At 37.9% G+C, this 27734-nt stretch overlaps 2 protein-coding genes across 2 annotated transcripts in view; one reads left to right on the top strand and one right to left on the bottom strand.

Moving 5' to 3' along the window:
* LOC125681237 (nucleoside diphosphate-linked moiety X motif 6-like) overlaps nt 1–1653 on the bottom strand; it is an 18937-nt gene extending 17284 nt beyond the window's left edge. The window contains exon 1 of the mRNA XM_048921242.2: nt 1625–1653. Within this exon, the coding sequence (XP_048777199.1) occupies nt 1625–1627 (3 nt within the window). The 5' untranslated portion in view covers nt 1628–1653. The remainder of the gene's footprint in view (nt 1–1624) is intronic.
* A 1959-nt stretch (nt 1654–3612) lies between these two features.
* Nucleotides 3613–14630, top strand: LOC125680066 (uncharacterized). The gene is made up of 10 exons (XM_048919507.2): nt 3613–3667; nt 3841–4006; nt 4398–4498; nt 4929–5066; nt 6113–6280; nt 11450–11565; nt 11869–11986; nt 12299–12618; nt 13104–13172; nt 13932–14630. Exons 1-10 carry the CDS (start codon nt 3613–3615, stop codon nt 14160–14162), a joined length of 1482 nt encoding a protein of 493 aa, XP_048775464.2. The 3' UTR covers nt 14163–14630.
* The last annotated feature ends 13104 nt before the right edge of the window (nt 14631–27734 follow it).

Here is a 27734-nt window from a genome sequence, read left to right on the forward strand (position 1 = left end):
TAACTATAAATCCATTTATTTTAGCCAGACTTAAATATATTTTATTTCTGAGGATTTTTTCGGAAACACTATTCCGGAATCCTACCGGAAATAAGTTGGCAAATACAATAGCATTTCCTTTTATGACAAGACATTTTCGGGAGAACGGTTAGATAAAAGTCGAGACAAATTTTAATTTCCCTTCCCACCCATCCCAAAAAGTTGTAAGAATATGTACTGCGGAAAATGTTTTCAATTTTTGCAGGTGAGCATGATTCTTGGATATAGTGCTGGTTATGGGAAAAGAAATAACTACAATGGAGTGTGTTTGAATAGACTGGCTTGGCAACTTGGAGCCAGATAAAGTACACAAGAAGAATGCGCGTCTGGTTCCTGTGAATGGACATTGAATGATTTGATTGGACAATATTGTATGTATTGAATTATTTGGTGACAATTTGGTCACATATATATATGATACACTTTGATTGCCGCTCACCGGAATCATAGTCATATGGTTTTTTGTTTAATTGAAAATTGACATTTTAATGATTGATGTTTGGGGGTGATTGCAAATTGTCTCATTGCCGTCAACCGGGATGAGAAGATCTGCTAAATTTGTTGCTTGATTTTATGATATAACATTAGGCAATGATGTGTTTTTGGCCTGTACCATTTGGGTGTCAATACACAGGTGTAATTTTCATGGTAAAATTTTAATGTAAAACTTTAAAATTTTACTCATTGCCTAGTTGCCAAGACCACAACAACAGTCATAATGGGGAGGGTGTGTGTGTTGTTTTAAAATACAATAAGTGCAAAAAATAAAACTTGTATATAGGTAAACATATTGTTATGTATTTATTTCCATCCCAGGAAAAGGTCAGCTTACAAGTACAATGTACACCACAAACTGCTATCATTTTTGCAGTTTTGAAAGGCTGGTCTATAATAATAGGGGTTACGCGAGTTTCTTAGAACTTACTGTATGCTTCTGAAGAAAACAAATAAAGTATGGTTGTCTTTTCTAAAGTACAGGAAATGAACTGTTTGCAACTGTGAATTGTTTGGTTTGATTAAATATCATTGAATAAAAATGAATTTGTTATCATTTTGTTATACAGTGGACAGACTAGTGAAAAATGCTTTGCGGACTAGTGAATATCAATAGTCACTAGACCGTACAGACTAGTGCTTGAAAAAGTTAATTGCGAACCCTGTTATTATTTTCAACACTACAACAGTCATCAAATATAGTATTAAGGGGAAGGGGTGTTGATGAAAACTATGTGAAGTTAAGATTTTTGTCAGACATTGTATACATGCATCCATTTCACTGTGTAGTATGCCTCTTCAACATTTCTTAAGATTGTTCGTAAAGACGGAAAACGTTTTTCAAAAACGCTATACTTGTAAACTTATATAAGTCCGTTATGTAAACTATAAGAAACGCAACTTCACAAATGCCATTTTCTGTAACCCAACCTTCTAATAGTCAACGTCATCCAAATTATGCGATAAAAAATAGTGCATATGTCATTTCTTTTCTCATTCTGTAAAGTTTCAATATCATAATATGATTTACTCATTCGTAAACCTGTTGAATAATCAATAAAAGTATTAAAGCTTCACGGTGCTTACTTACCATTCACAAAGCAGGACACATTGAGCGCGTCATAAAAGAAAAAATATCAAAGTGGATTTTTAAAACTTCCGGAATACGGAGAAAGAGCGTTGTGCATGCAGAGCTCTAATGATTTTTAAATCCAATGCTTCGGAAGTAAAAAGAAATCAAAAGATAAAATGTTTTACAAAATACACTCGGTCATATTTATTTTTCTCTCTCTCTCGATATGTGTACATACATTTCATACAAAGAAAATGTTTTCACGATTCTTGTACTATCATAGAACTTTTCGCATTAGGAAATATTCATCTTATCATACTTAAGTTAAAACAATTTTAACACATCATATCCACTGGTATATTCATCTTAAACCCTGTTTCGTCTATATAGAATATATCGTAAATAATAGATGTACAAGCATGTCATTAGACTATTGGAAATTGTTACTATGTCGGAAATGATGGCGGTAACAACCCCTAGAGCTACTGGACTGTCTGTACTCCTGAGGACAACGCAGTACCACAAGCTTTAAAAGATAGATACCTCCTCGTGATCTTCTGTAGAATGTACATGTACTAGCCTGGTATGCATGAAGTAACATATTGTATTTTCACCGGAGCATTACCCCCACCACCACCACCACCCCCCCCTCCACCACCACCCCCACCCATAAATTATTGGAGGAAAGTAATCAATTCTTGTCTTGTGTCCTAAAGAGTTTAGACCTCGTGATGTTTAGCGTTTTCATTAACCCAGATCTTGATATTTAGTGAATTTATATGAGGCCAATTTCTCCCGGAATGATTGGATATTCTTTTTACATGTACAAACGTTTACCTTTAAGGGATCTTTTTTTTTTTTTTTTTTTTTTTTTTTTTTTTTATTGAAGGATAAAACAAAAACTTAGTCAAAAGTTGGAGGGGGAATAGGAGGATCATTCCTGTTGCCGTATCGAGTATCTAACATTAGATCAATAATAGTGTGGAGGTTTACGTTGAAATTATGCAGTATAGGCCAACCCCCCCCCCCCCCAACCCCCCCCCCCCCTTATACAGATGTTATCAAACATGGATATCTCTCTGGAATTATTTGGAATTTGAAATTTTATTACTACAGTATAATGATTTATAGTAATTATTTTTTCTAACTCACTTTAATCTCCACATACAAGGCCAAACTATTATCACTTTTTAGCTTGTAGCTATACAATTATACCTGCAGTTTCCGGTCTTAGAAAGTAAAATTCTTTTCTGAACAGTTGTGGATACCCCACGACTATAAGAATTCCACTTTTTCCCGTTATATCTCAGCAGTTCTTGGTGAAAAGTTATATAAATTCCGTATTAGATGTTTTGAATTGATGCTTTAAATTTCACTGTTCTTAAAGCATAAGTTCTGAGTCGAAAATTATTTCTCAAACAAAAGATTTTTTTATTAAAATGAATACTAGATGTAGGTTACAAAACTGTGTGTCCTACAAATGCATATCAAACGGCTTTATATTGTTCAATAAATATTAATTTTTTTATCATTCTATTTGGGACCTCAATAACACCAGCTAGTATAATTATTATTTGATTAAGCGGAAAAAATACACGAATAAAGGCGATTAAGGAATCCCGGTTTTACTAATTTCAATTTATTCTAAAGAAGCTTTCATGTGATCATCTACTAATGGACAGAGTCAGCGCCACTGACAATAAGCTTAGGCATATTGTTTGTGGATTTAAAGAAATAAAGTTCACTTATATTGGATAACCATTTTTCCGCTGTCACAATGCAATGTGCATTGTTACTGTCAATTGTCACTGACCAACGAGCTGTGCAGTCCTTTAATTTTTTCTAACTCTTAAAACGGCCATTACTTTCATTACACTAATCATCACAGTATGTAAGACATATTTTGTGTACATAATATTATCATAGAAAATGTTCGGTAAAGTAGCAATGCACTAAAATCCTCTGCCGGACATAGAGAAGCGAATGGGATATCTGCGTGAGGAGAAATGTCGGATTTAGTTTGGATGCTCTGCCTTTTATTGGTTTACATCTGTAAAGCAGGTTTGTATAATTACAAGATATTTCACGTTTGAAATACAGAACTTTGCTGTTACATGAAAAATCGCTCACATTGATTATTGAATTCATTTACTTCATAATCGTCTCTCTCTCTCTCTCTCTCTCTCTCTCTCTCTCTCTGACTTAAAAGTCTTTAATATTTATTTCCACAACAGATGGCGCCTGTGAATTCCCCTCTGACCTCCGGGGAGAGTGGTATACAACGAGCAATGGTCTTGTGACGTTCAACAACCAAAGCGTCACCAACTTTAAGAGCTCAATCCACTCCTCAGCCCAAACTTTCAACTGTGAATACACTGATAATGGCCGATATATCACAAGGTAAAATTTTCACAACTAATCAAAATTTTAATGTAAATATCAATATTTCCTTTCCCATATATCACGACGTTTATGACTATTGTTGGTAAAATCTTGAAATATACCCAAAATGGTCATTTTATGAACAAAATACAATCGTTCAATGAATTTCTTAAAAGGTTCTATTTCTACTTGGAATAGAGACCCAGTCTGTATGGTATCTATTTGTATTTCACAGCCCGGACCAGCAGACTATATGATGTCTATTTCTTTTTCAGAGTCCTGATCCCGATTCTCAGCACCAGTCTATATGACGTTTATTTCCATTTCAGAGCCGGGTCAGCAGACTATATGATATCTATTTTTGTTTCAATGCTCGGATCACCAGTCTATAAGTTTATTTCTATTTCAGAGCCCGGATTCCAATTCTCAGCACCAGTCTATATGACGTTTATTTCTGTATGTCGTTCACGAAAATCACAGAAACCAAATACCTAGTCCAGTATAACGCCGGTAAATACGAACTCTTGTAGGCAGGGGGCGTTTGTAGTAGGCAGGGGGCATATGAAGTAGGCAGGGGGTGTTTGAAGTAGGCAGGGGTTGTTTGATATACAAGGTAGGCAGGGGGCGTTTGAAGTAGGCAGGGGGCGTTTGGAATAGGCAGGGGCGTTTGAAGATTTTGCTGTAGGGAGGGGGCGTTTGAAGAAGTAGGCAGGGGGCTTTTGATGTAGGCAGGGGCGTTTGATGATTTGATGCAGTCAGGGGGCGTTTGAAGATTTCAAGTAGGGAGGGGGACGTTTGAAGATTTGAGAATATGTATGCCCAGTCGTAATTGTAGTACACTATTGAGATAAATACATAAATGTTAAAATCAATACGTGTGACTTTATAAGCAGTAATAATTTTCAATAATTTGGATGTTGGTATATAATGTCTTATACAGACATTGCTGGGTTTGTGAAGGAGCGGGTGGTCGGAAGGACGGTCTTGGCGTCTAGCACTACGCTCCTCCCCGCGGCAGAGGCCTGTAACGTAACAACAGCCATACCCACAGGCTCCCACGAACTGTACGTCAAGAAAGGTATCAATTCAAATTATTTTACAAAATTCAAAGTATCATATTTTTCAAATGACCAAAATACATCAAAGGATATATAACAAATTAAAGATTCCATGTTACACAAACTCAATAGGCAAGGGAAGCCATGTGTGATTCTAGGTAATTTGATAAAATGAATAATAGGTCAAGTATTGTTGAAAAGCGAGAAAATATGTTTGTGTGGTTGAAGAGTAAACGAATAGGACATTTTCAATGAGAAATAAACTAAGAAGTAGATTTTATTAGAATTTTAATTGTCCATGTTGCACATCGAAAAGATATGATAATCATTTCTGGAGTGGAGTTCCACTTGATTTTTCCTACGATTTTCTCCGTACGAGATTTCACAATGTAATTACAGATTATTTTTTTTTTTAAATTGACACTTTGTATTTCATATCAAAATTAAGGAGTTGTAAAACATAGGTAGCTATTGTTTGTTTTTTGTTTTAACATTACTTTGAGACAATGCCAACCTTGACGCATACATCGCGTATCATGGTTTTCAAGAAATCTGTGGAAGATTCGCATTTTTTCAGCATTTGTATAATACTCGTGGAACAATAAAGAGGGGGAGACGCATTGGGACTCGAACCCGTGTCCTCCCCCGAATCCGCTAGCTGAACAGGTGCTCTAGGTACCGACTGAGATAAAGGGTCGACGTCCCCAATCCTCGTTACGTGTATCTCTTACACTTTCGTTAAGATGTTTCTTTATTAAACAGAATATGTAGGCTTACTTTTTGGGAACTTTTAGGCACGCATTAAAGAATTTGTAGCAGTTGTCAATTTATGGTAAGCAATGTTAAATTTCACTCGCTACCCGCGTTTGAGTTTTCGCCTTCATGAGAGACAAACCAGTGTGTAAGTTTTGACTACATGATTCACGACACTGTGATTAGCGCACATCTAAGAAAGAAATACTCCTCTAACTTGCTAAAACTAATTGACCTTGATCTTGATGTGAATGACTTTGAAAGTAAAAGGACACTATGAATATATATAGATATACCTGATTGTTTCATGAAGGTTACGAGGCGTCAAATACGATAACCTGTCCTGACAGTGTAGTCAGCACCCTTGACATGACCTTGAACTCTGACTGCACCGGAAACGTATTGTATGGAATGTCGTACCCGACCTACCTGATACACAGTTACAACACCTCATGTATTACAACTGAAAAGACATTTACCAGTGAGTATATTGTACAATAGGCATGTAGTTGCAGCTACGAAGCGCTAAAGACCCTTTCACACATTCACGGATCTGGAGCTGGTCGACGCCGGATGCAAAATTCTAGTCATCCGGGGTGATCCGACGTAATGCTGGTGTCAACACGGTCTTATCACGATGCAGACACGGAAAACACCGGTTTCTCTACGGATAAGCACGGTAGCTACCCGTATGTCCCGGGAAAAATTCCCGGTCGGTGCCGGCATGATCACGGAGCGTACGGAAGATCACGGTTTCTGCCGGTCCACCCAGGGTTGTTTCACGGAGATACACGGATTATCACGGTCTTTCTTCCCTGTGTTTATCGTGTCTGTCCGTGTAGTTACCGGGAACAATCCGTTTACAGACCGTAGACATCCGTGTTCTTCAGAAGAAAAGTTTAGTACACGGATGACCCCGGACTTTACATGGTTACTTCGGTGGCTACACGGACTTCTCGGTTGATACACGGACCTCACGGTGGTACACGGTGCTTACACGGATCAATACGGAGGATTTTCTTCCGGGACGATCGGTAAAAATTAAACATGTTTAATTTTTTTCACGGTTTGGCTTGGCCAAGCCGGATTGTCCCGGACGACGCCGAATGCATACACGGTTTGTACACGGTGATGGCGGATTGTCACGGACCATCACGGATCGACAATCCGGGAGAATCCGGCGTCTCATCCGTGAATGTGTGAAAGGGGTTTAAAATAGTTTTGATGTATATCATTTTTGTGTTAACGGGTAGTAAATTCTACCGTAGTCTATTTATGTGATTAGTCAGAATAACATGAAATTAATCCAGTCGAATTTCCTATTTAGTTAGGGTTACGTGAGATAATCTGTGTGACAATCATACACTCCCAGGCCTTTCCGGCAAGTGGCAATATACTGTAGTATCTGGGGAGTCTTCCCCAGTACGACTTGTTTAGTCCCGGATTGCTGAGGAGCGACTTCCGGCAGAATGAGAAGATTCCCCGCGGTTATGAAATGTGTTAGACGTACAGCAGGACCTACCCGAAGCTGAAGACTGACAGCAGGCAGAACAGTTAACTGTAATAAATACTACAGATACTTTATTAGCGCCCAACTGGAGACCACTAACTAACCTTGGTGGGTCATTGCATTTGTTTGCTTTCCCCACACCACGTTGTTCGGTCGCCATATTGGTGGGTGTTAAGATTTCTGGAATTATTTCTACTTAGGAATAGATTTCGAATTCAGTGATTAACAGGGATATTTTTTAATTACTGAATAAATTTACACTTTTTTGATACATTTTTTGTGAATGATCTGTATGTGATATGGATCTGTCTATAGATGAGGCGTTATACGGATTGGACTTGTGCCTTCACCCGGACCCACCTGCGGTACCACCAGATATCCTCGGATATAATTGAAAACCCCTCGGGTTATGGGGTGTCCATCTCATTATGTTTGACCCAGGGTTAGACCCGTTATCTCGGTGAACGTCCCTGGGCAGTGGCGAGCTCTATTTCACTCCTTCCTTGCATTCCTGTTTAAGGGAGGGGGTGGAAGGTTGAGGGATGCCTCAGGTGGGGAATGAGGTTTACTGGCCCCCAGTTCGGCTCTAGGGAGGGTGATAGCTTAGATTGGGATATACATGTACGTCGCAGGTGTGACTCCCCGAAGAATTTGATTAGGTTAGATTCATCCTGGAAAGGTTTTGGACATGACACCCCAAGGTTTAGGGATTTGGATAGGTGGGAAGATTTCTTGTCCCCTATTGGGGGGGGGGGGTCAGTTATTCCAAATGTCCCGGAGAGGCCTAATCCAGTCAAGGGATGTGGATGTGGTTATGTACCCAGCTCTGGGGATTCCCGGAATATCATACCCCCTCCCTGCATCCTTCCACCCCACTGTCGAAATCAGCCCCACCCCCTCATTCATGGACTGATGACCAGGTCCTAGGCCAGCTTAGTCAGAGTTTGCCATGGGGGGTTGGGGTCGTGTTTACGCTTGCAGCGCCCCACTCATTTCCCGTGCCCCCTCAGTTGCCCCACTTCGGAACCAGGGAGTACCTACAGGAATTACCAGTCCCCACAGCCCAGTCTTGGTTATGATCTCCTTACAGGGTCCCTAGCATCACATCTCTACCCATCCCATGTGCAAGACCCTTGAGCTGGGGAGAATCTCCCCACATCCAACTTTCGATATTTCCCATGCCTGGTGGTTATGCTAGCTCACCTATGCCCGACTTCACCACGATGACTCCTCCCTATCAACAGCAGGGATCCTCCGCCTACCCTGGCAGGTTGGGGGATGTGGGGTAGAGTAACCCACATTCGATCCCAGTTAGGTGAACCAGAACGGTACACATCATTCCCTGTACAGAATGTCCAGGAGGTAGCCACCTCATTCCAGGTCCTCCAGTACTCTTGTGCGAGGGAGCAGTCGATGGCCTCGGATAGAAACACCCCAGTACAAAGATTTGCGGTAGGATGGAAAGTCTAGCTGGAAGTCCTTCTTACACAAGTTCGTTCGCGTGGCCCGCAGCCAACAGTGAAATGAAATGGATCAGTATTGCTTTTGATTTGAAGGGTCGGCGAGTGACTACTACTAGTATACCCTGTTGATGGAAACAAACCGCAATCCCTCCCTGGCTGACATCCTTAGGCGATTCGGAAAACGTTTTGGATTATCTGCACCAGGTTTCACGCATCATTGGAACTTTCAGTCAACATTGCTGCATTCACAGGATATGGGCGAGTCTTTGCTACAGTGGGTAGATATGCGGGGAAAACCAGCGGCAAACAGGAACCAGGGGGCAAAGGTGAGACCCCAAGGAGAATCCGAAAGCTTACCTACATACATCAGAGCACGGGGGCGGAGAGCCAAGACCTGTCCGCCGTCGACCAGAAAAGGGCCTGCACAGAGGGGGGAGGTAAGGATTCCAGCGCCAGAACACTTCCCGGCTAGGTCGGGATCGTGCAGTGTACACACAGGGAAGAGTCAGTCTTGAAGAGAACACAGTCATTCACCCTTTTGTATGCGCCGCTCCAGAAGGGACACACTCCAGGTTAGATTCCGGGAGGCACCTGAGGAGGAGGAGGAATCTGAGTACTGGATCATCGGTGGTAGGAGGACAGATATGAGCCCTCTCCCAATGATGAGTCATGTGGATTTGAGTCCCCTAGGAAATCGTGGTGTATGAACTTTGTGCAGGGAACCAGAGGAACAGTGAGGACTCCAAGGAGGATTCAGGGGGAGGCGGGCGTGGACTCAGTGCCCAGGAAATGTCCAGACCCACCAGCGACGCAGCCCAAGGAGGAAGACAGGCTGGAGATGGTTGGTGGCCATGCGGAGAATGGAACAGGGAACATGCCCCATGGGGACTCGCCTATACCAATCGGGTAGATAAGCCCGACCACGGGGTTTATGTTGGAGATGGTAGTCTAAGGGGTACGACTACAGTACGACTACAGGAAGTGGTGGACACTGGGGCGGAGGTTAAGGATAAGATGTTGCTTGGCATGGAGTTTTTGCATTAGGAGAAAGCCCATTTAGACGTTGAACATGATACCATGATAGACCTTGAGCATGGTACCATGACCATGGAAAAGGAGAAAAGGAAAAGGAGACGGTCCTCATGGCGTTTAGACGTCCCGGGGAGAAACTAGAAGTCCAAATTTTCTTGAATAAGGCTGTCCAGGTTCCCGCTGTCTCAGTCATCATGTGTCCCTGTCATTTGGACGAGGAGTTGGAGGACTTGGTAATAAGTCCGGATATCACGTGGCTCTTGGTGCCACACACTTATGCTGGTGAGAGGACAACGATGACAAGCATTATCAACGCCTCAGATGAGGAAGTGTCTCTCCCAGGAGGCAGTGTGATAGATTAGAATAGTCTTAGTCAGTTCCCTCCGGGGTATGTACCCAGACCTTTCCTGCTGGAGCCCTTTCCGACCTCCTCGGATAGTTCCTTCGAGGGGGCGTGTTGCGCCCACCTTGACCATTGGTTGGACGCAGTTTTCCGTCCTTCGGAGAAAACTGGGGGGATGTAGTATCTGGGAAGTCTTCCCCAGTATGACTTGTTTAGTCCCGGATTGCTGAGGAGCGAATTCCGGCAGAATGTGAAGATTCCGTGTTGTAATGGAATGTGCTAGATGTACAGGAGGAGCTAACGGAAGTTGAAGGCCGACAGCAGGCAGAGCAGTTAAGTTCGTGGGACCCATGTTTATTTAGATATACTATAATAAATACTAAAGATATTTTAATACCATGTTTAATATCATGTTTTAGATTTTTTGTAATTTTACTTCACATTATTGATGTTTTTCTAGCATTGTTTTGATATTATCTGTCTTAGTGCTATCATAATTTCCTTTTACTACGTTTATAACATGCTGTATCATTTTTATTGTGTGCAGCGCTTTAGAGTGGTTATTTATAGTCATATAGGGCGCTATATAAATAAATATTATTATTATTATAAGATAACCTCCATTTTTATATTATATAAAAATACGGCTTCAAAGTTCATTTACTGTTTTTGCAAGAACTATACGCCAAAATCGAAGGAATTTCCCCATATACATAGTAAGTATCCATTTTGAACATTTCGTACTTCCGGTGAACGTAATAGATTCGAGGTGACTTTCCCGAGCTTGCCGGAAAGACTCGAGAAGTTCGATTGTCTGTGTAACCCAGCTTTTGTTCATTTTAGTCGGGACAACCCGATCTATATTTTAACTTGTGTATTAGTAATCATTTTATGGGGATCCAGGTTAGAATAGGTCCTAAGTACCCCTTGCTTGTCGTAAGAGGCGACTAAATGGGGCGGTCCTTCGGATGAGACCGCAAAAACCGAGGTCCCGTGTCACAGCAGGTGTGTCACGATAAAGATCCCTCCCTGCTCAAAGGCCGTAAGTGCCGATCATAGGCCTAAATTTTGCAGCCCTTCACCGGCAGTGGTGATGTCTCCATATGAGTGAAATATTCTCGAGAGGGATGTTAAACAATATTCAATCAATCAATCTAAGCTATTTGATACGTTGATATGTTTTCCAACAATGATTTGATATTCTTTTGTCTTTAGCCAGCGTTAATCTAAGCAATTTTATTACATAAGTTACACATATGTATTAAGTAATCTAACATTAACTTCATCATCTTTTGTCTCTAGCCAGTGGCAACCTGAGCTGTATGTACTATGTGGTGTCTGGATCCGCCACTTTCCTGACTGTATATAATCAGGACTCCACAACGGATGAAACCACCACCTACAGATTCCTGTGTTACGTACGTTTTCTCCAATCAATGAAATATACGTTAACAAAACCATATTTACAGTACTTATTTCCGTTACGTGCGTTCATAGCAACTAATGCAATTCACGTTAACAAAACCACTTTTACAATCATTATTAATTATAAGAATTTTTATGTTACGTGCTTTCTCACCAATCAATGAATTCACGTTAACAAAACCATCTTTACAATCGTTCCTTACTCTGTAGGGAAGATTTATCCTTCGCGGTCAATATTTTTTGAAACATCTCCAAATCTTCGTGATCGGTACTACATTTGTTTTCTCTCTCGATAGTCCATCACCAGCAATAGCGACCAGGTGCACTTGACTTACCACCCCAAGATCTGCCAGCACAACCAAACATCTACGTATGTGACGTCACCAGGTGTGGTAGCCTACCTGGTGGACCGATGTGAGAATCTTTTACATTTTAAAATCTACTATTATTTTCATAGCTATAATTCACCAATCATTTCAATTATAAGGTGGCTCCAATGATAACCTTGAAAACCTCAATCAGTTCAGAGTAATTCGTAAAACATTGCTTCCCGTTATTCTTGTTGCACAAACGTTGGAATTTGTGGAAAGGTTTAAGACCTTTTTATCATTAGTAGAGACAATATTTAAATTGAGCACTTTTGGAATTCGAAAATTAATATGCTTCAATTACACCCAACATGATATCTATCTCATTTAATCGAGTTTTTCTATTGATGCACATTAGATAAAGATGCAGCCCCGTCTGACGACAGTATCCTGGTTGCAGTATTAGTAGGAACACTGGTGCCCTTACTGCTTCTCCTTGGCATGATCTTTGTTCTCGTTTATTGGAAAATTAAGATTAGACAGCGAATAAACCATGAATTAGAACTGACGGCTAGAAGAAATTGGAAGAAACTGGCGCAGAACTTTACTGTAGCAAGCAAACATAAAATGGAGACGGTAGAGGAATACGCTAATCACGCCAAGCTTGTCAAGAAGAAGAAGAAAAAGAAAAAGGAACGCGACCAGACGGACGAAAATATCTCCGTCATCTCTCACACTGTTAGTTAGAAGTTTTATATCCCATTTAATCTTTAAAGAGTACTTTCTTTTTATGCTCCGGAATTGATTCAGTTTTTGGTCTGTCCGTCTATTAATCTGTTTATCCGCAAAAACGTTTAACCTTGGCCATAACGTTTGCGAGGACGCTGATATGGCTTTCATATTTCACTTGTGTATATAGGTAACACACTTTTTCACCTCATGACCTTGAGGTTTGTCCTACTCTTGAAAAACTTTAACCTATATCATAAATTTTGGATTGTTAGTGATAGGGCTTTCATATTTCACGTGTGTAATTCATGTGACAAAACCTTTCTTTGGGTACCAGAATTACTTTGCTGCCATCCGGGGGTTTTAGTGTTTCACAAACACATCTTGTTTTAACATTCCACTTGATCTACTGCAGAGTGAGATATGCAGGTACGATCATTTGTTACATTCTGTCTGATATAGAATACTGTTGACGTAAGACATTTCCTTTGTAGGATTCCAGAAGACGTTCGGTGTGGTGGGATGACTTCAGTAACTCAATAGAGGAACATCAAGAACCTCCAGTATGTACTATAATTCTTCAATATTTACATTGAATGTGAGCAATGTGCGTATTAATCTTGATGAATATAGTGAGACAATTTTAACACCTGGGACTATTCCGGAAAAAATGAAAGTAAAATGTAAATATGAAAAATAGATTTCATTTTTGAAAATACTTAAGAATAAGAACAGCAGCACTTCATGCCAGCTTACACATATTTTCAAAAATGAAATTCCTTTCTTAAATAAATATCTTAAAAGAAAAATGTCAATAAACTGTTCTCTAGTCGACAAGACCAGACAATACTGATTCTGTAGTTATTTGTGTGATATCAGATGGGCCAATTTTAACACAGATGTGAAACCTTAGCGCAAAATCATTTTTGCTAAACATATATTTCCTTAAAATGTCACAAGGCTGTTGAAAGGAAAATTGCACAGGTATATGTCAATTTTCTGTTCGCACATATAGAGAATACACGGTTGGTATACGTCATTGATAGAAAAATCATACTTCTATACGAAGTTGCACTACGTTTTTATATATGAAAAAACCACCCCTCCAGATAATTGAAATGATGTTTGCTGTCATAGCTCGATAACGGACGATAAAATGCTTTATTTTGGATGTCACATTACAAGAAATGGCGCAAAATCCTAGTGAAAAATGTGAATTATTTCATATCTCAAAATATTCAGCCTAAACCATATTACACATGCATACTTCTTTATCTAAAGTTGCGGAGTTTTATAATATTATTTTCTCATTGCATTTACAGGTTTGGCAAAAACGTTGGGAAATGTTTAACGACCCACTCAACAAAGAAGTAGTGGACGATGGAAGAAGGTCTCCGGGTACGGCGCGTAGTGTCACGAGTGTCCGAAATATCTGGATGAAGCCAGAGAGTCACGAACAGGCGGAAGTAGACTCGGTGTGGGAGAAAGTTGCCGTTCAGTTAACCAACCTTCGGAAACCAGCCAAACCGGGTGAAAATCAGCAACACAGATAATGACGTTACAAGATAGGGCGTATCAATGGATATATTTGTGTAACATTAATGCTGTCGATTGATCCTAATCATTGAATGCATTACCGTCTTGTTTCAGTACCTTGGTTTCATAGTTAACTAACCAGCAGGGCTGACAGAACAATTTTCTGCAAAATCTGCAAAACTTAAGACCACCCTGGATTCAAAGGTGATGGTATGCACAAGCTTTAATTAACACTACATGAGGATATTTACGTATGCATTTATTGCACGTACTGCTCTTTATAGTCCTTAAGAAGAGTTCTAAGAGATACTTTATGTGTATTCCAAATCTGAAAAGCCCTCCATTCAGACCCCTATTTTGGGCTCCTATGGCGGGGAGGAGAACGAGTATGTGTTGTGGTATATATATAGAAGGACGTTTTCACGCACGTCTTTTGAATAATTTTTGGAACATTGGTTCTTGTGAAGAATAGTTTTAACACCTTACCTTACTTTATGCTATACAAAGGAGCAGAATTTCTCCCTGAAGCTGACTCTGGAATGTTCGTAGAAGGAAATTCTACTCTATAGTCTGTGTTGTAGGGGATATATTTACCATAATGAATCTCTATTCTATAATGCATGTGCTGCTAATCTCATCCTATATAGATTAAAACATGTCCATACTTACTGCCCATGGAAACAAAATTAAGAGGTTTCGCTCCGTTCGTCGGTCTGTCTGTAGACACATTTTGAGATTTTCTCTAATACTTTTCAGGACATAAACCCGTGCCCCCAGTATTTTCACTGATTCGTTCATTGTTCAGAAAGTTATAGCCATTTGTAAGTATTTTCAGGATACTTTAGTAGATTCTTCCAGAATCCCCAACTAACAATTTTTAAGAGTTTTATTGGTTCACCACATCTGTCTGTCTTTTCATTCATCCACCCGTCATTGGGACAATTAAATGGTTCATCTAGTCTGTCCATACACATGTATGTCTGTTTCTCGTTTATTCCACTGTTGTTGCGGCCTAGTCTACATCACTCAATAATTAAACCAGTATCTCTACTTCTGTTGTTGCGGCCTAGTCTACTACATTCAATAATTAAACCAGTATCTCTACTTCTGTTGTTAGGGCCTAGTCTACAGCACTCAATAATTAAACCAGTATCTTTACTTCTGTTGTTAGGGCCTAGTCTGCAGCACTCAATAATTAAACCAGTATCTCTACTTCTGTTGTTAGGGCCTAGTCTACTACATTCAATAATTAAACCAGTATCTCTACTTCTGTTGTTAGGGCCTAGTCTACAGCACTCAATAATTAAACCAGTATCTCTACTTCTGTTGTTAGGGCCTAGTCTACAACACTCAATAATTAAACCAGTATCTCTACTTCTGTTGTTGGGGCCTAGTCTACTACAATCAATAATTAAACCAGTATCTCTACTTCTGTTGTTAGGGCCTAGTCTACAGCACTCAATAATTAAACCAGTATCTCTACTTCTGTTGTTAGGGTATAGTCTACTACATTCAATAATTAAACCAGTATCTCTACTTCTGTTGTTAGGGCCTAGTCTACAGCACTCAATAATTAAACCAGTATCTCTACTTCTGTTGTTAGGGTATAGTCTACAACACTCAATGATTAAACCAGTATCTCTACTTCTGTTGTTAGGGCCTAGTCTACAGCACTCAATAATTAAACCAGTATCTCTACTTCTGTTGTTAGGGCCTAGTCTACAGCACTCAATGATTAAACCAGTATCTCTACTTCTGTTGTTAGGGTCTAGTCTACAGCACTCAATAATTAAACCAGTATCTCTACTTCTGTTGTTAGGGCCTAGTCTACTACATTCAATAATTAAACCAGTATCTCTACTTCTGTTGTTAGGGCCTAGTCTACTACATTCAATAATTAAACCAGTATCTCTACTTCTGTTGTTAGGGCCTAGTCTACAGCACTCAATAATTAAACCAGTATCTCTACTTCTGTTGTTAGGGCCTAGTCTACTACATTCAATAATTAAACCAGTATCTCTACTTCTGTTGTTAGGGTCTAGTCTACAGCACCCAACAATTAAACCAGTATCTCTACTTCTGTTGTTAGGGCCTAGTCTACTACATTCAATGATTAAACCAGTATCTCTACTTCTGAGGAACACTTCCGAATTTGAAACACTGAAAATCAACAATGTAAGGTGACCTCTTCAAGTATAGATTAAAGTAATACACTATGCCACTCTTTATATTTACTTTTGTAAACAACATTAATATTGATTTCAAACAATCAAATTCAAAGACACTAATTATTGCAGAGTGTAACTTGTAATCAGGTGAAACACCATCTTCACAAGTCGAGGGTTATTGATTCGTTACCTCACACTAACCCTTTACACCAGTCACCATTCAAAACATGGGCTTGGGACAGAGGTTGACGCAATAAGCTAAACTTAAATCATCCAATGAGATTCTTTATTTAAGATGCGAGTTTGTTAAGAGCAAAAACAGAAAGTATACAATGGTCTCCGTGGGGGTTCTTTTCTCAACATCGTGAACGTTGCGTGTTGATTTTATATGTAACGTGATCAATAATGAACATTTTCGTGCGTTAAATGTTGTAGCTAATAATTAATTTATTTCAATTTTAAATACACATATAACTTGTTCAATTTGTTGAAACACAATCGACAAACATACTTTGACAATTCATCGTTTCATGCGGCTCGTATTCTAAAACTTCGTCTAATTGTTTCTTTAAAAATATGAATTTTTGAAAAATCAATCGACGGTCACAAATTCTACAACATGTTGCCGATGCGACGTCATGCGTGTTTAGTTTCGTTTTCGACCAAATATAAAAGCTGTTGTCTGATTGGCTCCACGCTACAGGCTGCAAACCAATCATGCTCCGTCTCGATCCCATGTTTTGAATGGTGACTGATGTCAAGGGTTAGTGCGAGGTAACTAATCAATAACCCTTGACTTGTGAAGATGGTGAACGCGAATGTAAAAACTAGTCTTTCTAGTCGTGAGCTATACAATATTCTATATTTACATTTCCAATGTTATTTGCATTTGATATCTTTACAGTTTGTAATGACAGCCATTTCTACATTATGGATGCACTGCAGTTATGAACAATGTGCGTGTGGATCTTGATAAATATAGTTTCTCTATTTTAAATTTCAACAGAATGAAAGTTCAATGTAAATATTTAAGATAAACTAACGCTCTTAATGAAGAATGCCGGCGTGAAGTTTCGCAGTTCATGCCCTCATCATGCTCATGTATCAAAAATGAAATGTATTTCTTAAAAATATCTCGCAATATGCATGAGACCTGTTGAGGTATTAGTCCCCCCAAGACGTGTCTAGTTTGAAATGATGTTTTCTTTTGGAACTGGGGTAGTGATGGTTTAATTGGGATGTTTTACACAACAGTTAACATTGTCCATCTGTTGCAGACTACTGACTTTGTTAATGTCCATGTTATTATTCATACTAACGGTCAAGGTCAATAATGAAACATACATCAATACAATTAAGTTTCGAAATATTCACGTAGATATATTCTAGGTTGTTTTTTTTACATCGTGTAGATTTACTATAGGTTAAATTTTTTTTTCAAATTGGTGTCCGTAATATTTGGATGGAGTTTTTTTTTTTAAAAGGGTGGATGGGTGGGGAACAAATCTTAAAATGCTCAATGAGGTATAGATAAGCGTACGCAAGTGGTTCCAGAAGTCTTATAACATGAAAATAAAACGGTAATACATGTATATACGAGGGCTGTTCTTTATGTAATCTGTATTGTACGATATCTCAAAAACATTCGTCTCAAATAGTGAAATGAACATTACATCCCTTCAAAGTATTCTCCGCGGTTCAAAATATATAATTTCAATCTCTGAATCCATTACTGAAATGCGTCACGGTATGCTGATTGAAGTAGACCTCCTAGACACTGACGGATGCTGAATTAAGGGCTTGTCGGGACTTGTAACGACGACCAGATAAGAACTTTTCAAGTTTTGGAAAAAGAAGTTGCATGGGGCTAGATCTGGAGAGTATGGTGGGTGTGGCAAGACAATAACCTTCTCCGACTTCAAAAATTGCTTCACAAGCTCAGATGAACGTGATGGAGCATTATCATGAAGTAGACAAACATACTTAAATCCTGACACAGGGCGTCGTTTATGATCATATTTCTTGAGCTTTTTTAGTAAAACATCTTCGTAATACCGACCTGTAACACTTTTGCCCTTCGACACCGGAATTTGTACGGCTATACCATCACATGGGAAGAATATGCAATAAAGAACCTTTTTGTGCTTATGGTTCTTTTGGCAACAACAGGCCTTCTACCGTGTTTAGTTATCCATATTTTGTTTCCAATTTTTCTTACTAGTTCGATATAGTGAATCCATGTTTCGTCACCAGTAACAATGTTTGCAAATTGTCTTTGATTGAATTTGGGAAACATTTTGAGCAATTGCTTAGCGGTTTGTATTCGTACCCGTTTTTCGTCATCTGTCAATATATGCGGTATGCATCTAGCAGAAATGTTTCATACTTTCAAAAGACGCATAAAAATGAAATGCACCCGCGATAGCGATATGCCAACAGCTTTGGCAATATCACGAATCGTGTATCTGCCATCACTTTCAATCATTTCCCTGACTTTCGAGGCATTTGCCTTGCCTGTTACAGTCACAGGTCGGCCAGATTTTGCTGCATTTTGACGAACTCTGTGCCAGTCAGACAGTTCTCTCTCCTACGAACTGTCTCATAAGATAACCTATCAGACCCATAAACTTCCCCCAATTCGATAAAAATCTGCATAACCGAATGACCAAGTTTTATGCGATCTTTTATTTAAGCTCTAATTTCTTCAATATTCTCAACCCGTTTCCCAACCATTTTTACAACAGTGGTCAAGGACTGGCTCTACTGAAATGACTATAAGTTTAAAACTATGTGAAGCTGAAGGCTCGTGTTTATACCGTTGGAAAGGTATTGAGTAGAGCTATCCATGAATATCATCATCCACTAAATCGTTCAAAGCGTTATCTCGCTGTGATACAATACACATTACATATCAAACAGTCCTCGTGTTATGCGCTTACTTTACTTTAGAAATAGTTTTCCCGCTTTATATAAATTTTTTGGAATTAAAATGTGTACATATATTTTTTATGTCAGGGTCTCCTATACGTTACACAAAATTATGTTTTAATGGACAGCTAGGATGATATATACTTTATATTTATTTCATGGGATATCGATTTTCTATTGCCGACATAAATTGTTTGAAGTACCCTATCATATGGTAAACCAGAAAGTTATATGACTAGAGGAGAAGATTATTACTGACGAAGGAACCATCAAACTAGAGAATAACTTGCAATCGATGAAAATCATAGTATGCCATTATCTAATATGTACTATTCCACACGTAATATTTGCGTATTCATCAAAGAGGTAAATAAGAACTATGTCATAGTATATATATATATATATATATATATATATATATATATATATATGTATGTATGTATGTATGTATAAAAGCACAAAAACCCAACAACACCCTACTTTCTTAAAGTGTCGGATCTGAGAAGATACAAGGCCAGTAAAGAAATTTAGTAAAGATATATATATATATATATATATATATATATATATATATATATATATATATATTACTACAGTAACTTGATCCGAAGAGTCGGATCACGTCAAGTTGACAGGCGCGGATCATCAGATCACACGAGACGCGAAGCGGTTGGATCCAACTCTTCAGATCAATTTAGTGTAGTAATGATAAAATTATTAAATACCCCCTTATGCATTTTAAATCCACATTTATAAGATAATAAATGTAATACAAATTATAAATAAACACAGACATATCATGAAATTTATTTTTTTATGTGAGCAGATGCATTGTGACGACTTCAGTTTCAGATGATACTGATACGGAATCAGAAAGCCAGTGTGGTCATCCGGAAAACCGGATCACACGCTGTGAAATCCACAGTATCAATGAACGATACACTGATGGGTATATCAATACCAATCAATCTTTATCATAATAAAGATTCTTACTCTTTAACCCACTGATTAAATATTTCAGTATTCGCATTTGGTAGATAAATAAATCAATCTTTTCTACCCCCTCCACGTTTTCTCTTTCTTTTTATCGGTAACGATACATCGAGATAAAATCAAAAGCCTATGGTTAACAAAGCATACAGTTATATCTTTTCATATAAATAAAGTACATATTCTCTGACACAGTAAGTATTAACTTTGTCCGTGCATCTATACTAACCCTAAGCTGTCAACAGGTTGCACATCACTCCGGCGTAATTAAGGAACAAATGTCTAAATATTTTGTGTATATACAGTGTATATAAACATTACAAACCAGGGATGATCTCTTTGAAATTGGTTTCGCCTAAACACGCATCACACAAACCTAGACACATATCTTACTTTTAAAGTGTAAGTATTCAAACCAAAAAAGACAACTAGTATCACCAGTAGAATAATTCATTTTATTTCAAAGTATGTCCATGCTACGTCATCACAATTTACGTGATACATCATGACAAACTTCTCGTCTCCGTCAGTCTTAACCGCACTGTCCCTTGCACTTTCCGAATTTCCTCTCGCATCTGTTGTTGCATTCTAGTCGTTTGGAAAGAGGGACACCGGAGCAGTTGCTGTGGCAGTTGTCTCTCTGAGCTCTACAGCCCTTATTACAGGCATTAGCAGACACTGTGGTCATCACCAGACCAATGACCAGCAGGGCAATCAAAAATGTGTTCTGAAAACAGAATTTAACATTACAACTCAGGAAGTGGACGTTATTGCATTTAGATACTGCTATTAACTATGTGTTTTTATGCTGTAAATCTTTCGCCGTCTTGATCGATATAATTTTCTTAATATGTAATATCAGGCAGACATATTGTTTCTTTTACATTGAAAGTTATCATCTATTGTAAGTTTTGCATTACATTTTGGTTGAAAATTCTACTAAGATCAATGTATTCAAAGGACACTTACGTTCATTTCTGCTGCAATGGAATATCTGAAGAAAAGATGTGTAAAAGAGAATTTTATAGGTTAGATCATTTTTACTTGAAGAGTTGCACCTAGACTTTGAATTAAACATTACTGCTTTTGATAGCCTAGCTGTTGTGATGCTCGCTGCGCAACTGGGAAGAGGGTGTTCCCAGATTAATTTTCTATGCCAGGGCAAATCTAAGACGCTAACATAGGCAGTTACTATTTCTTTTAAAAGAAGTGAAAGATGAACACGATGAAGAACACTCCATTGTTTTGATCTTGATCGCCATGCAGAGCTCAACTACAACTGGTTACATCTTAATTTGAGTGAAAAATTGATCAAATTAAAATTAATTCAACAAACTAAACAAGCATGCAAAATTTGTCTAATTTATAAATTATAGTGGAAAGAAAATACGAGTATTTGCCGTAGTATTATTTGATCTATGAATGGTTCATCATGTTTAATTCTTGAGCCAATAGAGACTAGTGGTTAGATTTCTCGCTTTGTAATCGAGAGATCGGTTTCTTGGTCCCGGTGCCACATCAAACGTATGACATTTTACATAGGTAAAACATCTGGTAATAGAAATGGAATTTGCAGTCCCTTTGAATATTACCTTAAAACAGTGGTCTAGTGTCCTGGGAGGCTTGGGGAAGATAAAGAACCCTCAATGGTTTGTCCCCAAGCACCATGTCTGTGATTTATCAACTCTATTTTGTATTGGTTATCAAAATTGGTACCGTATAAGTTTTACATTGTAGGAGTTATGAGATTGATTACTGTTCGTTATCTTCACCTTTCACAATGTACTTGTGTTATTCACTTGGTGACGTCTCTGTATGACAGAAAAGTCCCAGTATTCAAAACAAAACCTACCTTGATTCAGAGTTTTGGATCTAGATGATGATGAAAATGCCTGCTCAGCTTTATATAGAGCGTACGGAATACTTGATTAATGGATGTTTACAGAATGTAGACTAGCTATGATTAAGTATTGAAACAGATTGTCCCATAATTAAAGTTTATAATTAGCAAGTGACCGTTACAGTATATTACAAGTTCGCCTAATTAATTATCAGCAAGGATAATTTACATCACAATTTTGCAATAGAGTTCAATTATTGTAAATAAGATTACTGTGGAATTTAATGCACAACAGGAATATATTGGAATGCAGTGAAGATGAAAGGTGAAGATAACGAACAGTAATCGATCTCATAACTCCTATAAGCAATACAAAATAGATATTTGGGCAAACACGGACCCCTGGACACACCAGAGGTTGGACCAGGTGCCTTGGAAGAGTAAGCTTCCCCTGTCAACCGGTCACACCCACCATGAGCCCTATATCCTGATTAGGTAAACGGAGTAAACCGTAGTCAAAATCAGTGTGCCAAGAACGGCCTAACAATCGGTATGAAACACGTCAGACAACATTTGCCCCAAAGATAAATTGTATTGACAAACTAGATCATTATAACGACCATAGGATCGTATAGATTAAATTTTCCTTATATGACATGTTCTTATAATCGTATGAGATAGAACTTGTTCAACAGCTTCTACATGAAAAGAAAACATTTCTTGCTGTGGCCTTCAAAGCGACATTTGTATATATCGGCGACGGTTTTTACAAACAATACTCATTTTCATTAATATGTCAATGCGATATGTATCCCAGTGAACTCGAAATAAAAGACATCACGAAATCTTCCACACCTTTTCCTACTTAGGTATTTCATTGACCATTGGTGTTAACGACAAACTAACCAATCAACTTAAAGACAAATGGGATGACCAGCTTGTCCATCGTCAACTTCCCATATCTCTGTAGCAATATTCCATTACCACCTGCATGTGGTGTGAATGTCTATCAACTGATACGCTAATCAAGAGCTTGTTCTGCATATGATCAATTTTCAAATCGAAACAGGCTACTGACAAATAAGTTGATGTTCTGGGGATTTCAACAGTCTTGTTTAAAGTCGGTATTTAACAATTTTGTGGTCGTTATAACTATCCAATTTACTACGACCTGTCATGAGAATTAGATTAGAGCAAGATATTGAAGGTAAATAATTCAAACAAAAATTCTTTACTCGTTTACAGGGGATGCTTACTCCTCCTAGGAACATGATCCCAGCTATTGTATGTCCGGAGGTCCGTGTTTGCCTAATCTTGATTATGTATTTTTATGGGAATAATGAAATACAGAAATAATTTGCTTGCATTGGAAATACGTTAGTGGATTAGTGAACAATTCAGACTATATCTATAAATGAAATACTCCAAAAAATTTCTATCAATAGATAAGTAAAGTACAAATGAAAGAGATTATGAATTGTTGTTGACTACTACAGATGAATTTACGAAAAGAAAGAGATTATAACTTGTTGTTGACTACTACACATATATAGATAGCTAGATATAGGTGTTGATTAAAAGTTGACATTGTCCTTTTCTATATTAAACGACCTTAACAATTATAGGGTCACTACGAAATTTGTTAAATTTTTAAAATCATATTGATATTAAATATGAGCAGCAATGATGTTTTGCATTATTGAAAAACACTTTTTACTTATACATATCAAACGTGTTACATTCAAGGGTTTTGCTGTGCATTCATTTCTCCCTATTTCAGTACTAAGAACATTGATATACAAGGTGATGATATTTGCTGGTAATTTCTCTCTGTATACACCATATATTCTACAAACATCGAAACAAATATAAATATAAAAATAAATAAATATCTTGAAACAAATATAAAACGAGTAATTTTGATATTCAACTATGATTTATTATCATTGACAAAATATATACCTATAAGATCTTAAATCATATTGAATGAAAGGAAAACTTTTGGTTTGCTCATTAACTTTACACACATATTCTTCTCGCCCAATGAAAGCTTGTGTCTCATATCACTGTCAACTGAATCTTGCACTCTATCTGTAGACAAGGATGATTGAGCAGGTATCTTTAGATACGGTGTAGTAGGTATTGTATTGTCTACCAAATATTTATACAATTGTGTCTTACTTATTTGAAAATGACTTCTACTATGAAGAATAAAGATACTCATTAATGGAATCAATGTAACCCAGATGTATTCGTAACAGTTCATATAAGTTTCCATGGGGAAATGGTAAATGATGTGGATTGTCTGATAGATTTTGTCACCTCCTAATTCGACAGTTGTGAAAATCAGAATGCAAGGTGAAGATAACGAACAGTGATCAATCTCATAACTCCTATAAGCAATACAGATAACTAGTTGGGCAAACACGGACCCCTCGACACATCAGAGGTGGGATCAGGTCCCTAGGACGAGTAAGCATCCCATGTTGACCGGTCAGACACACCGTGAGCCCTATATCCTTTTTATTCTTTCGGTGAATCCGTACATCATATGATTATAAAACTGCTGCGCAGCTAAATCATTACATTATAATTTTGCTGTTGCTTTTCAAAACACCTTGCTAGTGTTAATATTTTACACTGCCATAATTATTTCCGCACCTCCATAAGTTCTTGTACAACATTCTTTTCCCCTGTGTAAACCAAAGGGTTACACAAGTCTTGAGAGTTAGCGGTGCATGCTGGATTTTAAGCAATGGTCTTAAATAATCGGACTATTCTTTCTCTGAAACTAACAACTCAACTTTATGACAAACGAAATGTTGATTCTTCTTTTAACGAACAGGTAACATTGTCAATCTGTGACAGACTACTGATGTTGCTAATGTCCATCTTATTAATCATACTAACGGTCAAGGTCAATAATGAAACATACATCAATACAATTAAGTTTCGAAATATTCACGCAAATATACTATGTTTTTTTTCACGTCGCGTAGATTTCCTATAGGTCATTTTGGTCAAGTAGGTGTCCGTAATATTTGTATGCTATTGGTAGTCTATACTTGGATTTGTCAACACCTGAATATAGACTGAACTCTATGATTATGGATGTTGCCAACCACAGGCTCTATAAACCAGCACGGACCAAGGATTATATTCCTTCCAAATCATGCTGCCAGTTCCTTAAGCTCAAATTTACAAATAAAGGAATATATGCCGTCAACATAAATAACATTCTTCGTCATAAAAGGGTTCAGTCGTGTATTCCAATTTATTTCAAGTTCAAGGCTACATCCTGTATTTCCTACAGCTATACTTCTACTATTGCATCCAAACTCTTTAATTATAAACAAACTTTGCAGCGCCTAGATATAGACCATCTTATACGTAATCCACCAACATGTTCTTGTTCTTCATCTTCTTTCAACTATTGTCCAGCTGGACATGTCATTACTGGTGATGTTGATATAGTTGGAAATGAGGACCTCAAATCGCTTATTCTAAAAGATCCTAAATACAGAGAACCTCGGGCTTTTAATTGGCGACAGAACTTCATTTCTATTATGAATTCTGTGAAAGATTATGCCAGACGATGGGCTAAACATGAAAAAGAAGAACTTGATACATTGTCAGAATGGGTTAAAAGCATAAGAGGGAAATTAAAATCCCGCATTAGACACATGGAAACAAAAGTACGTACCATATATCCTTCTGCGTTTAGTAAACCAGAAGTGATAAAAGAATTAGATAGGTTACATGAGGAATATATGTTGGTTTCAGCTGACAAAGCTAGTAACAACATTGTCTTTGTTTGTAAGGCTCATTATTACAACTGTATTTTAAACGAACGTGGTATTAATTCCACTTTTGGTAATCATACTGATACTCCAACTGCCCTTTCAAAAGATGAAATTCTTCAAAACCATGCTTCAGTTTTAGACACATTTAATATCCCAGTCAATGGGTTGAATGAATATGAGTTACCGTACCTATACTGGATTCCTAAACTACATAAAAACCCTTACAAAGATACAATGCAAGATCCAGTAAGTGCTCTACCAAGCCCCCATCTTTACTCCTCACGAAAATATTAACAGCTGTGAAGGAGAGACTTCAAACTTACTGTGCGACTACATATGCCAGAAGTGGTGTTAATCAAATGTGGATTCTAAAAAATTCTAAAGAACTTTTAGTAAACTTGAAATCGCAGAATTTTTCCTAAATCAATAACATTAAAACCTATGACTTTTCAACACTATACACGACTATTCCTCACGATAAATTAAAGATTGGACTTTTTGACATCATAGACAGTTGCTTCTTCAACAAAAATGGAAAACGGAAATATTCATATCTAGTGATCAGTCATTCAAAAACTTACTTTTTTAAACACCACTCTGATTCCACGCACAAGTACTCTGAAGTTGAAATAAAAAATATACTAGAGTTCCTCATTGACAATATCTTCGTGGTGTTTGGTGATCAGGTCTTCCAACAGTCTGTTGGAATTCCCATGGGCACGAATTGTGCTCCTTTGTTAGCTGACCTGTTTCTATATTCATATGAAGCAGAATTTATTCAAAAAACTTCTACGTGAGTAAAAAAAAAATCTCTCGCTGCGGCCTTTAATTCGACATTTAGATATATCGATGACGTTTTGTCTATTAACAATAATAGCTTTCATTCAAATGTCGATTTGATATATCTCTGTGAGCTCGAAATAAAGCACACCACTGAGTCGTCCACTTCTGCTTCCTACTTAGATATTTTATTGAAAATAGACATTAACGGCAAACTGACAACTCAACTGTATGACAAACGGGATGATTTTAGCTTCTCCATCGGGAACTTCCCATATTTGTGTAGCAATATTCCATTATCACCTGCATATGGTGTTTATATATCTCAACTGATTCGATATGCAAAACCTTGTTCTGCGTATAGTCAGTTTTTAAATCGAGGTAAGCTACTGACAAACAAGTTGATGGTACAGGGATTTCAACAGTCTCGATTGAAGTCAGCATTTCGCAAATTCTATGGTCGTTATAACGATCTAGTTCGTCAATACAACCTATCATTGGGTCAAATGCTGTCTGATGTGTTTCATACCGATTGTTAAGCCGTTCTTGCACATTGATTTTCACTGCGGATAACTCCGTTTACCTGATCAGGATATAGGGCTCACGGCCGATGTGACCGGTCAACAGGGGATGCTTACTCCTCCTAGGAACCTGATCCCACCCCTGGTGTGTCCAGGGGTTCGTGTTTGCCCGACTATCTATTTTGTATTTCTTATAGGAGTTATATGAGATTGATCACTGTTCGTTATCTTCGCCTTGCATGGATTTTTCTGGAGGGGGGAGGACAAATTTTAGAATGCTCAGTAAACTATTGATGAGTGTAAGCAAGTGGTTATAGAAGTCTTATTACAAGAAAATAAAACGCTAAGGCATGTACATACGAAGGCTGTTCGATATGTGCTGCGTATTGTACCATATCTCAAAAGCATTCGTCTCAAATAGTGAAATGAACATTACATCCCTTCAAAGTATTCTCCGCGGTTTGAAATGCATAATTTCAATTTTTGAATCCATTTCTGAAATGCGTCACGGTACGCTGATATAATTAGACCTCTGGGGACTTGTCGGGACTTGTAATGA

Source organism: Ostrea edulis, chromosome 2, assembly GCF_947568905.1.
Source record: "Ostrea edulis chromosome 2, xbOstEdul1.1, whole genome shotgun sequence".
Lineage (NCBI taxonomy): Eukaryota > Metazoa > Mollusca > Bivalvia > Ostreida > Ostreidae > Ostrea > Ostrea edulis.